The 16,543-nt window shown below is 35.0% G+C and overlaps 1 protein-coding gene across 1 annotated transcript in view; it reads left to right on the top strand.

Moving 5' to 3' along the window:
• The window catches only part of RECK (reversion inducing cysteine rich protein with kazal motifs), a 109,159-nt gene that overhangs the window by 44,235 nt on the left and 48,381 nt on the right, over positions 1 to 16,543 (top strand). Inside the window, exons 9-10 of the mRNA XM_026678363.2 lie at positions 896 to 1,163; positions 5,205 to 5,384. Coding sequence (XP_026534148.1) covers positions 896 to 1,163; positions 5,205 to 5,384 — 448 coding nt within the window. The remainder of the gene's footprint in view (positions 1 to 895; positions 1,164 to 5,204; positions 5,385 to 16,543) is intronic.

Raw genomic sequence — 16,543 nt, 5'->3', positions numbered from 1 at the left:
AGAATAGAGATAGAAATAAAAATACACACTCTTTATATAAAGTAATAGCTAGATGGAAAGATTAGAGGTTGAAAGATGGTATTATTAAGTATTTTTAAATAATATGGTGATTGGCACTAGAATGGTGCAATGAAATAGTGAATAATTAAATAATAAAGGATTATATCTTAATGTAAACATATAAAATATTAACACTAGGATTAGTAATGGCAGACTGACTAGAAGCCAGAATAGAGGTAGAAATAAGAAATAGAGGAAATATTAGCACACATATTTTTGTATAATAGAATAAAAGCAATAATTAGAGAGAAAGATTAGAGGTTGAAAGATGGCATTACTATGTAAGCTCAAATAATATTGTGATTGGCATTAAAATGGAACATTGAAATATTGAATAACTACTTTAAAATAAACATGTATATTAATATTAGGATTTCATAAGTTTGATTTATGTAACAAATATTATTAATATTATTATTGCCACTTGTCTCAAAATGAATGATACCCAGATGCCACACTATTCATGTATTAATGTTGATATATATTTTAAAAATAAAAAAGGGAAAAAAATCGAAGATTCAGTAAGTCTGAATAGTTGATAAACTCAAGAAACTTACGGATTTCAGGAAAGCATTATCTGAGAAAAAAATCTTGCTGTACACACACACACACACACACACACACACACACACAGAGAGAGAGAGAGAGAGAGAGAGAGAATACCAAGGCATAAATAGTTTGTATTAAGTTAATGAAGTATTGAACCGATAGCAATAATTTAATGTAGATTAAGAAGATGAATAGTAGAAGAAGATGAGTACTCATGCTTGCATGCTAAACTAGAAGTTCATATATGCACAAAGTTGACAACTATTTCTTTTTCTTTCTTATATAGGTTTATACTGTTGTGATAGAGCAGAAGATCATGTTTGCCAAACAGCTTGTAAAAGGATACTGATGTCAATGAAAACAGAACATGAAATTGTGGATGGACTTATTGAAAGTTGTAAAACAATGCCTCTTCCACAGGATCCTCTTTGGCAATGTTTCTTGGAGAGCTCAAGATCTGTTCATCCTGGAGTGACACTGCATCCACCACCTTCAACAGTTCTGGACAGTGCTAAGTTGCACTGTTGTTCCAAAGCAAATACTTCTTTGTGCAGGTTAGTGTATCTCCCTCTTTGTTTCAGTTCCTACAAACTTTTGTTAAAAACATCCTTTCTTTTAGCCATTAATTTGCTAATATTTAAATTGTTCATTTTTTAAAAATGAAGTGAACCAATCTGAAATTTGAGAATGCTTTGGAACTCCTATCAATAGTGTAATAAAACAGCCTAACAAAAATGCCATCACTTTCGTAAGACATTTTGCTAATGTCAAAAGAAAATGTTTTATTTTTATTTATTTATTTGATTTGCCAATTGTTTACAAGATAATAAGTATAAGTGTATACATAGTTGTGAATACATGAAATGGGTACATATAAGAAAAATAAAAGAAGAATAAGAGAAACAATAGGACAGGGACGGTAGGCACGTTGGTGCGCTTATGCACGCCCCCTACAGACCTCTTAGGAAAGGGGTGAGGTCAATAGTAGACAGTCTAAAAATTCTATATAAAAGTCAGAAAACTACATACTACTAAAATTCTAACTGTTATCCTTAACTGTTTCATCTGTCTCACTTAAGTTAATTAGCAAAGAGAGATACCTAGCTCATTGTTTTTCCAATTTTCCATTGTTTTTACAAAGAACAAAAGCAAATACAGAAGTAGCAAGACAGAATCTGTTGACTTGGCATGAAGTAAATGCAATTAGTTTCCCCTTTTTCCGCCAGCCACCCCATTATCAGTCAGTACCCAATTAGAAGTTCTCAGATTGATTGGGAGATGGACCCTGTGTTCGCACCTTTTCCATCTCTACATTCTTTTGTCTGACCTTATGCTGTATTGGTGTAACTCATGTTCAGGGCTCGCACAGTTTCAGTCCCAACCCAACACCTTGTCCAACCACATTCTAATCTCTCTCACCACCACCCCAATTGCTAATCTCAGGCTGGCAAGATGCGACGAGAAGCTAGAAGCCTCCAATAAACAGCTATAACTACAAAAGAAAAAATGGGAAACAACTCTTTTTGGCTTATTGGGGTCTTAATTATGAAACTGGTGGGTTAAACGGGTTGGGGGAGAATGAACATCACTAGCCTCAACTCACTCAACCTCTGCAGGAGGGAAATCCATCCATAGAATAAGGTACTGTAACCTCCCTATATGGAATCTAGAATCCAGGATTTATTTAATCTCAAAATGTTGTTCCCCTTTTATTGTAATTGGAGGTGGAGGTGGTTTTGTGTCAGGCCACAAGGACGAACTAGATACAGGCTTCAATAGACTACAGTAGAAAACAGGACAAATGCACTTAAATTATTTTTGGCAGTTTAATTTAACCATCACTGGATTTATGACCCTGGTGATAGGGAAAGGCCCTACATATTTTGGTCTTAGTTTTCTGCAGGGATGTCATGACTGCAGGAACTTAGTGGAGGGGTAAACCTTATCTCCTATTTTAAAAGTGCTCCAGTTTGGCTGCATCATCATCATCATAGAGGGCCACGAGCCACTACGCCATATCTCCATCTAGTGCTGGGACCATACAGTCAATGTGGATGGTACAGTTTGGTATGTTATCCTGTAGCATTCCATGTAATGCCAGACTTAGGTTAGGAAATGGGTCAGCTGCTTTGGGGTCCCATCAGACTTAACTTTAATGGTGGTAGAGGGTGATCTCCCTGGTCCAAGGGTGGGGCCTGTGCTGGAAGGACAGCCATCACCAGAGAAGCTTCAGGGATGGGACAGCTGGCAGGGCTAATATAGCCATTGGAAGGGTCACAAGCAAAGTAGGGGCTGCTGATTTTGTCTGTAGTGCCTTATATATGGGAGGAGGGCTTTGCCGTTCTCTTGTTCTCTGTTTTGGATTTTGGTTGGGGTTTCTTTTTGGATTAGGTGGGTAATCTTCTTTCTTTGGAATCCATTGGCTGTTAGTACATTAGTGAGAGTGTGTAGTTCAGTTTTTGGTGTTGTTTGTCGGCTAAGCATTTTGTTCTGGAGATGAGTGTCTCGGCGACGGAATTGATCTGTGCTGGGTGGTGGTGTGAGAGTGCATGTAGATAGCGGTTTGTATGTGTTTTCTTCTGGTAGATGGTGTGTCCTAGGGAGCCATTGGATTTTTTTGTATACTAAGACATCTAGGAAGGGAAGTTGATTGTTAGCTTCTGTTTCCATGGTGAATTGTATTTTGGGGTGAAGGCTGTTGAGGTGTGTGAGGAAGTTGTTCAGTTTTTCTTTCCCGTGTGGCCAGATTATGAAGGTGTCATCTACGTATCTGAGCCAGAGTTTGGGTTTGTGATCATATTTTTCTAGATCTTGTGTTTCAAAGTGTTCCATGTAGAGGTTTGCGATGATAGGTGAGAGGGGTGATCCCATGGGTGCTCCTTCTATTTGTTTGTATTTTTGTCCGTTGTAGGTGAAGTATGTATTGGATAGGCAGTGGTTGGTCAGATCTAGGATGTGCTTGGGGGGGTTGTATTTGTTTTGAATGGCTGTCAAGGCTTCTTTTATTGGCACTTGGGTGAAGAGGGACATGACATCGAAGCTCACTAGTAGGTCGCTGGGTTGTAAGTTTTGTTTCTTTATGATCTCAATGAACTGGAATGAGTTTCTTACGTGTGAGTTGATGGATTCTGCATAGGGCTGTAGTTGTTTGGCGAGAAATTTGGCTAGGTTTTGTAGAGGTGAGCCTATAGAGCTGACTATTGGTCTAAGTGGGGTTCCTTCTTTGTGTATCTTGGGGAGACCATAAAGCTTAGGGCATCTGGATGATTTCTCTCTGGGTATGATTCTTTGCTGGATTTCTTCGCTGATGGGGGAGGCTTTTATTTTGGATCTGGTAATTTCTTCTAGGTAGGTGGTGGGGTCTGTGTTTAGGGGTTTGTATGTGGGGTCTTGGAGTAGGTTGCTTAACTTGGTTTGGTAGTCAGATGTGTTCATAACCACTGTCACGTTGCCCTTGTCTGCTGGTAGGATTATTATGCTGGTGTCTTCTTTCAGGTTACGTAGTGCAGTTTGTTCTTCTTTGGATAAGTTGCTTTTGGGTGGTTTGCTAGTGCAGAGGATGTTGGTGATTTCCAGTCTGATTCTGTTAGCATCATCAGGGTTGGTTTTGGTCAGGCTGGTTTCAACTTCGCATATAAGGGTTTCTGTGGGGATATGAGGGGGGAGGAGTTTATTTCTGGCGTTGTTGTAGTTTTCTGAGTTTGTTGGTGTGTGTGTCTGTCTTGAGGGTGGTCTGTGTATCGGCTCTCCAGATAGCGAGTTGTTTGGATTTGTAAGATAAGACTTGGAATGCTCAGTAGAACCTAATTTTAGTAACTATTCAAAAGGTTATTAGCAACTCTTTTTAGTGAAAAAGTACTACTAAAAAGAAATGTGTGAAACCAAAATTGAATACAAACCGGAATTTTTCTTATTGGGAATTACTATATAGATATAATAAAGATATGATGTATCTAATAATACATGTAATTACAGCTGCAAGACTAGTTTATGCCCAAAAATGGAAACTTAAGGAAATTCCAGATGAAAATTCCAGATGATAATTAAAAAGATATGGACATGTGCAGAAATGGACAAATTGACGCAAGAACTAAAAAATAAAGATGAATCTGAATCCTATAAAGTATGAGAAAAGTTTTACCACTGGTTGGGGGGGAAAAAAGGAAGGACTCAAAATGTAAATGAAAATAAAATAAGGATGTTAAAATGATAGATTAGGATTATTAAAAATGATTGATATTGATATTGATGTATATATTATATATTAAGTATATAGTATGTAAATATGTATTATCTACCATATGAATTAGCTATGTAAGACAACTAGGTGTGCCAGGATGATTACACCATCTTCACTGTTTTTAAATGTTTCTTTTTGTGTGTGTTGTTTAATTAAAAAAAAACTCTTTTTAGTAATTATATCAATAATGGCTTGGACATAATTAAAACTCTACAGTTTCTTGCAGCCCTAATATGTTTCTTTTTCTATGTTTGGGACAAAAGTCTTATGACCTATATGCTAAAGAACATTTACACTTATAAAAGATTTCATTTTTAAAATTTTATTTCACATATATTTGTTCTTCTTTTTTTAGAGATGTATGCACTAAACTTTATACAAGCAGCAGGGGCAATACACAAAGCTGGCAAGAATTTGATCGTTTTTGTGAATATAATCCTGTTGAAGTTTCAATGTTGACTTGCTTAGCAGATGTACGTGAACCTTGTCAGCTGGGCTGTAGAAATCTAACTTTCTGCACTAATTTTAATAACAGGTAAGAAAGATTTTATCAATATTTTTAGACAATATTGTTTTGAAATGTATAAGTATGTTGGAGAAGGTATAGTTGCTAATTATGGATCTATGTAATTTGAAAAATATTTTCTTAGACATTGCAGAGAAATAATTGTCTTCATCCAATTTCTAAGCTTTCTATATCTTTTTCTAATTCAGAAGTCCATATATAGTATGCATTAAAATAGTAAAGAAATGAAATGAGTTTATGACTATCTTCCATTTTGATTTATTGGAGAAGAAGATACCTGCCCCAAGTATGTGCATTGTAGCAATAATAGCCTGGCAAGTTTGCTGACCAGTTTGTGGATAAGATCACTTGGACAAATGCCAGATTTATTATGATTTCAGGTGCAGTGTCCAGAAGATAATCTACTCCAATTTTGTAAACTAGGTTATTTCTAGCAGGTAACATGTTGCTTGTAACCGATTACCTCTTTTGATTTCTGTTTATTATGATAGCTGGACATAAAATTGATTGCATGACCCTAAAATACATTGAAGTCATGAGAAAATGATGTCATTTGTCTTAAAACAGGCAGTTATAGTCAGGGGTGGGATTCAAATTTTTTAACAACCAGTTCTGTGGGCGTGGCTTAGTTGGTGGGCATGGCTTGGTGGTCATGTGACTGGGTAGACATGGCTTGGTGGTCATGTTACTGGCTGGGCGTGGCCAACTCAACATCACTCACATCGAGACATGCATCTCCTCGCCTGGCCTCTTATGACTGTCAGGATGCTGCAACAGTCGTAAGTGTGAAAAATGGTCATAAGTCACTTTTTTCAGTGCCATTGTAATTTTGAATGGTCACTCGACACAAGCAAAGTACCAGCAAAGGAGGAAAAAAAAACTCCAGAGAAGTTCCTGAGACAGGAAGTCTAATCCTGCCAAGAATGTAATAAGGGTTAATGGAGAGGCAGTTTCTGTAAGCAACACCAGAATGTTTCCTTCCTGCCTTCCTTACAGGATTAGGCCAGTAATTTCTTCTAACAACCGGTTCTCTGAACTGCTTAGAATGTTAACAACCGGTTCTAGCGAACAGGTGCGAACTGGTAGAATCCCACCCCTGGTTATAGTGCTATACTGGAAAAATCTGCTCTGGAGCCACAGTTATTATTAACTGCCTATATACTTAATACACTTAAAAGAATGATTGTTGTCCATCTGCACATATTCTAAAAAAAGTTTTTCAAAATTGATTTCAGATTGAGTTCTGATCTGGCTTTGAGACTAAAGTGGTCTTCCTCATTCTGTGAAAAGAGGGACAGGAAGAATGCAGTTCTATTCTTATGACTAGTCATTAAGGTCTCAATAGATATCCTCTATACACTGATAATATGATGTACTTTTGGCAATGATCTCATTTCTTGAAGAATTTGTTGCTATGTATTACATGAAATAACATCTTTTAAATTCTTTGGCAAGTCAACAACTTGCTGCATAAATGCTATTGCCAAAAAGGCTTTGGATTCTAAGACTGTGAGAGGGACCTTGGAGTCCTAGTAAGACTATCACTTAAACATGAGCCAGCAGTGTGCAGCGGTAGTCAAAAAGCTAATACAATGCTTGGTTGTATAAACAGAGACATAGAATCAAAATCATGTGAAATATGAGTACTGCTTTATAAAGCCTTGGTAAGACCACACCTTGAATAATGCATCCAGTTTTGGTCACCACATTACAAAAGAGATGTTGAGACTTTGGGAAAAGTGCAAAGAAGATGGTTAAAAGTTTGGAGACAAAAACATATGAAGTACTGTTGCAGGAATTGGATATGGCCAGTCTAGAGAAATGAAGGACTAGGGGTGACCTGATAGCAGTATTCCAGTATTTGAGGGGCTGCCACAAAGAAGAAGGAGTCAAGTTATTCTCCAAAGCACCAGAGGGCAGGACAAGAAACAATGGATGGAAACTAAGGAGAGAAGCAACCTGGAATTAAAGAGAAACTTCCTAACAGTGAGGACAATTAACCAGTGGAACAGCTTGCCTCCAGAAATTGTAGTTATTTTAAAGAACAGACTGGACAGCTACCTACCTGGAATGGTATAGGGTCTCCTGCTTGAGCAGAGGGTAGGACTAGAAGACTTCCAAGGTTCCTTCCAGCTCTAGTCTGATTGATTGACGGTAGCATCAGATCTTCACAAAGGGAATAACAGCTATAGGCTAGTGCTAATCATGCACCTAAGAACTGGGGTTAAGAAAGCAAAATATATCTCGGAACTCAGCTGCTTCAAGACCTGTCAAATTAGGTTTTTGACACGTTTTGAAGCAGAAATCTTGTCCTGGTGCTCGTCTTTCTCCTGATAGTCAACATTAAAAAAAAAAAAGAATTTGCTAATGTCATCTACCATTCTACACACTATTTCTTCTGGGCAGAATAGCAGGCCACGTGGTAGGTCACATGTTTTTCTTGGAACTGAACAGTTTTAGTATTTGGCATGTCTTCCAAAATGGATTATCGATGAGGACCGTGGTAATACTGTATACAGATTTCTGGTGGAATGGAAATTTAAGTGACTCCCTGTTTGATTTTCTACTCTCCCTTTTAAAAATATTTTAATTAGAGCAAAATTGAGTGAGCCATTTTCACAGATCTGTTTTGTTTGTTTTTACTTTGTTAAAAGAGTTATTTTGAACTATATTAGAAGAAGATTCAGTCATAAAAATAAAGGCAAAAACAGAAGAGCATTTTAGTCTGTTCTCCATAGAGCAAAATAGTCTGCAAAATAAAGCTTTCTGCTATTGTGTTTCTTGGAACTGAAATTGAATTGTGTCCTGTACCTTAAGATTTATTTCAATTGGAGGTTGAGAGTCTCTCTCTCTCTCTCTCTCTCTCTCTCTCTCTCTCTCTCTCTCTCTCTCTCTCTCTCTCCTCTCCTCCCTCCCTCCCTCCCTCCCTCCCTCCCTCCTCCTCCCTCCCTCCCTCCCTCCATATATATATGTATTATAAGTATACAACACAGTACAAACGTTTTGGCGTTACATTTGCCATACATACAAAAATATTACTAGACCATTAACATTCATGTTATTGATACAATATTTACTTTTTAATTCTTCCCTTCTTTTTTGCAACAACTGATAAAAGTTATTACATGTTTCATAATAATCTGATTCCCCCTTGTTTTTCAGTTCTAAGGTTAGCCTATTCGATTTTGCACAAGCCATTATTTTCCTTATTATATCTCTTTGTGGTGGTATGATTTCATTCTTCTAATATTGTGCGTATACCATTCTTGCTGCTGTCAATACATGTATTATTAAATATGCTATATATTTCCTATAACCTTCTGCCATTATTCCCAAGAGAAATAATTCTGGTTTAAATGGAATATGCTCTCCCACCATTTGTTCCACCCATGTCTGTATCAATCTCCAGTATTTTCCTGCATAGTTACATGTCCACCACATGTAATATAATGTACTTGTTAAGTCCTTGCACTTCCAGCATTTTGGGAATAATCTTTTTATACATTTTAAGTTGAGAGTCTTTTTCAGGATGAATAATTTGTAGTCAATGTGTACTGTTATAGAGATTAATCATGACAAATTATTTTGGGGGGTTGGCTAATATTGATATAGACATTTTTTTTAAGATGGCTAATATTGATATTGCCTTAATGGATAAAAATATTACAGTACACTTAGCAATTATCTTAGGCAGTCATTGTTCAATGTTATAATGGTGATGAAAAAGTAGCTTTGCAACCAATGCTCATTTACAACGTTTGCACTGTCTCTGTCATATCCCTTTATAGTCAGTTAGTATGTGTTGTCCTGTTCCTGACTTTTTTTTCTTTCCATTTTACTCCTTGTCAAATGGAGAAATTGTCTAAACAAACTATCTCTTTTGGAGCTGCTTTTTTTCTTCAGGTCCCTAAAAACCACTAACTACAAGTTAAAGAGTTCAGCTCTATAATCTTAATTAGTCAGCTCCTGGCTGCTTCCCGTGACTGACAAGATCTTAATCAATGCAACCTTGACTTTTGTTTGCCTCAACAACTTGGGGCTCAAACCATGAGCATGTTAAGCAGGCAACTGACATCAATATATGTATCAACACATTCCTTTCAACATGTATTCACACATTCCCTTTGTATGCCTGCTTCCTCTCTTGTAATCCCTTCCTCTTCAGTAAATATTAATGCAAAGATTAATTTCCTTCTTACTAATTATCTTAGCATTGGGATAAGTGAGGAAGTGGGGGGGGGGAATGAAAGCTGAAGTAATATTGGGAGCACAGTTGTAGTCAAGTGATTTTTCCGCTTAATGGCTGTGTCACTTAAGGACTGAGTTGCTGATCTCAATTGTGATCACTAAACAAGGTCTACCTTTGGACTGCAAATGACATTATTATGAGAACACATGAAAACTCAAATTGCAGGTAGTTCTCAACTTATAATAATTAATAATGTTCAAAGTTATGACAACTTTAGAAAAAGTCACTTACAACCTATATTTACTGTTGCACCACATGTGATTGCAATTTGGCTGCTTGGCAAACTAGCTCACATTTCTGAATGTTTGCAGTGTCCTGCATCCAGGTGAACATGATTTGCAATCTTTTTTTGCTGATTTCTGGTCAAATCCAGCAAAACAACATCTATTGGGGAATCTGGGGAAGCTTAACAACTGCATGATTTGCTCAAAGGCCCCTGTGAAAATTGCAAGAACAGGCCTGATGTGATTTACAACCACAGTGACTTACAACAGAAATTCTGTTTCTGTTCAAATTGTGGTTGCAAGTCTATGACTACCCGTATTACGTTTTAAGAGAGTTAGTAAGTAAGTTTAACTTAGGAATTTTAAACTGCTTTTAAAAGAGGTTTGCTTGTTATAGATTCTATAAATAAGTATATTTAAAATAATAGACCTAAAGCTGATGTTATATTTCTGCAAGATTCAATGAATTACTCAGCAGGTGTTCAAGTGAAGTCAGAGACACCGACATGAACTTATTGTTTTATGTAAATAAATATATATTTTACATCTATATATACATCAAACAAGTTATTCAGGTAAAGAGGAACATCGCATTATCATGAGGTAAATTGTCAAGTAAATCACCAAAAGAAGCATACAGAGCACACCGACAAAAAAGGCAGGGGGGAAAAAGGGAAACTCCCCTTTTACATCCAGCAACCAATCATAACATAGATTGCCTAAAGCAGGAGCCCACATTTTTCAACCAATCAACTACAACTGTGTGTTCTAGCCCATTATACACTTTACTATTCCAGGTATTAAATATCTTAATAAGAGGAAATATCTTTTTATCTGAAATTGGATACTTAAATAATGGGTTTTGTTAACTACAACATATTGTATATATATTTATATTGTAGTTAAAAACACAAGCCAATTTTCTATTTCTATTTAAAGCCTAAATTTTTCATAAGAAAAATCTAATCTCAATTAGCAATTAAACATTATGAAAATGAATCTACTATATTTAATATATATTTATATATTAAAAGTCCTAATATAGATATTATTAACCAACTATTATCCCTGTAGTAGAATTCTAAAGCAAAAATTATTCTGTCAAAGTAACTATTAAATATATGATGGGATGTGCACCTGGAGGAATTGGGGAGAGTTTGGCAATACAGAGCTTTCCTAAAAAGAGATCCAGATCAAGAGACTATATTATAGTCCCAAGCTGGATGTGGGAGGGGGGAAGAAGTGTAGGGTAGCCTCATCATAGAATCTATAGCTTTAGTTTAACAAGATTCTGCCCATTAAGCATAAGCAAATAAAGGGGTTGGGCCTGGAAAAAACCTCACCAAAAATTGTTACCCATTGTTATTATTATAAACCCTTATTTATATGCCAGAGCCAATAACATAGTTATTATAAACTAGACCATTAAACCCATTCTGTCAAAATTGAACAGCACTAGAAATACCAACCTATTATTGAACTATAGCTCAAACAAACCAAATTTGCATTTTTCTTCTTCATCCCATAAATCTTTTAAGTCCCATATATCAAATTGTAACAAAATTTAGGATTCTTACTTTGTCCTAAAGTCAATCTCACATATAGTTCGTAGAACGATGATGGCAATTTATCATCCTGAAAAGTATTCATTATATACTTCCAAAAGCATAGATACTTTCAGACTTGTAAATGCTTTGTACTATTCCACTGGGCCAGGAATGTTTCCATTTTGCTATGACTGAATAGAACCTAATAGCTCCTGGATTAGCAAATATGCTTTCAATATACAGTAGAACCTTGGGTCACAAACACTTCTGTTTGTGACCAAATCGGGTGATGACCAAAAATTTGGGAAAATTGTTGCTTCTGGTCACAAATAGATCCTCGGGTGCTGATCAAATACAGCCGCAGCTATTTCTCTTTCCGCGCATGCGCAGAATTGTAAGCACATGCGCAGTCAGTCTCACTTCTGTTTGCGACCACATCAGGTAGCGACCCAAGTCCTGGAATAGATTACAGTCATGACTTGAGGTTCATCTTTATTAGTATTATCTAACAAAAACAATTGAAAGTCTATCTGACTCAGCGATAGATCAATCTCATTATGGGCCCTCTTTTCATCCAACTATAAACAGAGTCATAAACAAGAAAAAGTTAATTATTAAAACAGTCTGGCTGTTCTTAGTAACCACAAGTAGTCCTGTGATTTGCATTGAAATTTACTTAACAACTGTGTTACTAACTTAACAATTGCAGTGATTCACTTAACAATAGTAGTGAGAAAAGTCATAAAATGGGGCAAATGGTTTCACTTACCAACATAGATTTTGGGCTCAATTGTGTTCATAAGTCAAGGATGACCTGTATTTCAGAAATTAAGCTCTACTGATTTGTTGCTCCAAATGATAAGATAGCAACTTACCAAATCTAATTTTAATATACTCAATGAAAATTATATCTTCTCAGCATAGAAAGATTAAGTGGAAAAAAATAAAAAAGCGGAATATAAATGAGAAATGGGCTAGGAAGAGAGGTTTTTGGTAATTGGTAATAATCAAAATTATAAATGCTATTACATGAAAGTATAGAGTACAGATAGCCTTTGCCTTATAGCCATCCATGTTGTGACCATTAGAAGTTACAGTGACGCTGAAAAAAGTGATTAACAACTGGACCTTGCATTTACAATCAATTACAGCATCCCCATGGTCACATAAATAAAATTCAGGCACTTTGCAACCAGTATGTATTTACGATGGTTGCAGGTACCAGGATCAAGTAATTGTCATTTGTGACCTTTCTAGCTGGCTTCTGACAATCAAAGTCAATGGGAAATCAGATTAATTTAATAACATGATTAATGTAATTGCTGTGATTTACTTAATAAACGTGGCAAAAAAGTCATGGTCACTTACAACTAACAACTACTTGCTTAGCAATGGAACTCACTTAAAGCTACCTTGCTGAGTAATGGAATTGTGACTGCAAATCAAGGATTAGCTAAGTCAGAAAGTCATTTACAGAAAGTCACATGCAATCCTCAATTTTAAACCACAGTTGGGAGCAGAATTTTTTTTTTAAACCAATTTTATTGATTTTCTACAAACAAACAAGACAAACAAAACATCAAAACATCAACTCTCTTATGTACATACAGTGTGTCGGTTGGTTCATCAGTTTTGTGCATTCATTTCATAGTCTCAATTGCAGTTACATTACATAACAACTCATATTGTCAATCCAAACTCATATATCCTAATATCACTATTAATAAAACATTTGACTATACTTTTAATCATTCATATTTTATGAGAGAACAAAACTTTAAACCATTTATTCTATAACAAATCATATAGTCATACCAAATCTATCCTAAAAACACTTTATAGATATAATGTCAAATAACATAGGCAAAAGAAAAGATAAAAGTATTCCTTGCTATCTAACTTTCTAAATATTCTATTATCGTATTTTGTCATCTAACCACTGATAAAAAAGATCCCAAATTTCATAAAATTGTTTATCCTCTTGCTCTCTAATTTCAAATGTCAATCTACTCATCTCAGCACATTCCAACATTTTCTTAATAATTTCTTCCTGTGATGGTGTTTTCTCATTCTTCCAGTTTTTAGCAAATACAATCCTAGCCGCTGTTAACACATTTACAATCAAATTTCAAATCTTTACTATATGTATCTGGTAAGATTCCCAATAAAAAGAACTCCGGTTTCAAATCTATACGTTTTTTTGTCATTTTTTCCAACCACATGCGAATTTTAGTCCAATATTTTTTAGCGTTCTCACAAGTCCACCACATATGGTAATATGAGCCAGGTATCTGATGACATTTCCAGCATTTTGCAGATTTGTTCTTGAACATTCTTGCTATTCTTGTCGGGGGAAAGTGCCACCTGTAAAACATCTTATACAAATTTTCCTTATATGCTGTTGACATTGTCATTTTATAATTTTGAGACCACAATTTTTGCCATTTCTCTAAATCAATCCCATATCCAAAATTCTTCCCCCAAACAATCATAGTTTCTTTAACTTGTTCTTCTTCTAATTTAATTCCCAATAAATAACCATACAATTTTTTTATCACCTTCTCATCAGTACCCATCAAAATCTTATCTAGATCAGTCTGTTTATCATAGAATCCCTCTGTTTTAAAATCTTCCTCATACCTTGAATGTATTTGCGCATATGAAAACCAATTCATCTTTATACCTTGTTTCTCTAAACTTTGTATTGATTTAAGTTTACCCTTTTCATCCAATAGTTCCCCATATCTAACTGTTTGTTCCTTCTTATAAATTATAGGATAGGAAAATGCTTCAATAGTCGATAACCAAACTGGAATCTTCAAATAACATTGCCTTTTTATCTTCTCCCAGTTTAACCACAAAGACTCCCGTATATAATGTCTTCTAAAATAACCCTGTGTTTTAGTTCCCTTATACCATAAAAAAGCATGCCAACCCAACAGCAAATCATGACCTTCTAATGTCAACAATCTAGTCTTTCTTAATGTTATCCATTCCTTAACCCACATCAAACTTGCAGCTTGATAGTACAATTCCCAATTGGGCAGACCAAAACCTCCTCTAATTCTAGCATCTTGCAAAAGCTTTAGCTTTATTCTCGCTTGCTTACCTTGCCATATATACTTCAACATAATTTTATTTAAATAATCAAAATAGTCTTTTCCAAGCCTAATTGGTATTGTTTGAAAGAGAAATAGGATTCTAGGTAAAATGTTCATCTTAATTGTTGAAATTCTCCCTATTAATGACAATTGCAAGTTTTCCCATTTCTTCAAGTCTATAGCTATCTGTTGTTTAAGTTTAATATAATTATTCTCTTTTAATGTGCTACATCTTGCTGTCAAATGTATCCCCAGATACTTAACCTTATTCGTAACTTGAATTTTCAGCAGGTCTGCCAGTTCTTCTCTTTGTCTCAGTAGCATGTTCTTTGTCAAAATCTTTGTTTTGTCTTTATTTATTTTCAAACCAGCCACCTCACCATATATCTCTATCTTTTCCAATAACTTTGGAGCTGTTTCTAACGGATCTTCCAAAATAAAGACTAAGACGTCAGCAAAAGCTTGCAGTTTAAATTCTTCCTTTTTAATTTTCATTCCTTTTATGCTTTTATCATCTCTAATATTTCTATTCAATTCTTCTTTCTCTATTAATTCCATTTTATGTTTAGTTATATCCAACTTCAATTTAATTTCCTTTTTCTGTGGCATTTTCTGTAATTCTTTTTCAAGTCTTTTATATTCCTCTTCCAAGATCTTAGTGGCTTGCCTTTTCCTAATGTTCTTTCTTCTTGTATAATCTATTATCAAACCTCTAACATATGCCTTCATTGTATCCCAAACATTCTGCAATGAAGTATCTTCTTTTTTATTTTCCCTAAAGAAAAAAACCAATTCTTTCTCCATCCATTGTGTAAAATCTTTTTCCTTTAAAATAGTATTGTTTAACGTCCATCTCGATCTTTTTTTTGTCCCTTCCATTTAATTGTCATTGGGCTATGATCTGCCCAAGTACTTGTTTCAATATTTGTTTCTTGAATATTAGATATTAATTCTGATGAGATCCAAATCATATCCAATCTGGACCATGATAAATGTCTATTTGAATAAAAAGTAAATTGTTTAGCTTTAACATTTCTTTCTCTCCAAATATCTTTTAAGGTTAATTCATCTGTCATTTTAAAAAAAGATTTAGGGAGAGTCTTTCTATTTTGCTTTGTTGTTGTTGCTATATAATCCAGTTTATTGTCCACAATTCCATTAAAGTCTCCCATCATAATTATATTAACATAGTCCAGTCCAGTTATTTTCATGTGTAATTTTTTATAAAATTCTTCTTGTTTATCATTCGGAGCATAAATTGCAATCAAGAGTATTTTTATGTTATTTTCCATTATTTCCACCATTAATACTCTTCCATCTTCATCCGTATAGATCAATTTTGCTGGGATGACCTCTTTAATGTATAGAACCACACCTCTTTTCTTACATTGAGTCAAAGAAGTAAATATTTTCCCTAATTTTGGTTGTACTAACAGTTGTTCATGTTGCTTTTTAATATGTACTTCTTGTAAACAAATTATATCAAATTTTAATTTCTCTAATTTATGAAAAGTTTTCCTTCTTTTAACAGCTGAATTAAGTCCATTTATATTCATTGTAATCAATTTTTTTTCCTCCATGATTATGCTTTATATTTAGGTCTAACAGCTCTCGTGGATCTCACTTCACGCTGTTCTTTCCTATCCACCTGTCCACCTACTGCACCTTCCTCTTCTTCAATCTCCAATTGTTCCTCTTGAAACCCAATTAATGAGACCTCTTTCTCTGCCTCTGCTTCTCTCCTTCCAAAAAATTCTGTGTAGAAGTTTTGCTTTCTCAATTGAATCAATTCTATGTCTCTGTTCTTGCCACGTAAACATTAATCCTTCTGGAATCAGCCATCTATAATTCACTTCTTTATCCAATAACATTTTGGTCAGGAATCGATACTCTCTTCTCATCTCTCTCACTCTTCTGGGTATTTGTTTTAAAACCATAATCTCTTTGCCTTTGTATTTCAATATCTTCTCTCTTACAACTTGTAGTATTTGTGTTTTGGTGGATTTTTTGGTAAATCTAATATGAACTTCCCTTGGTAGTTTATTTC

Source organism: Notechis scutatus, chromosome Z, assembly GCF_049901735.1.
Source record: "Notechis scutatus isolate UNSWTSFEM ecotype Mainland chromosome Z, rNotScu1.2, whole genome shotgun sequence".
Classification (NCBI taxonomy): Eukaryota; Metazoa; Chordata; class Lepidosauria; order Squamata; family Elapidae; genus Notechis; species Notechis scutatus.
The sequence above is the reverse complement of the archived record's forward strand: the minus strand, read 5'-3'. Positions and strand labels throughout refer to the sequence as shown.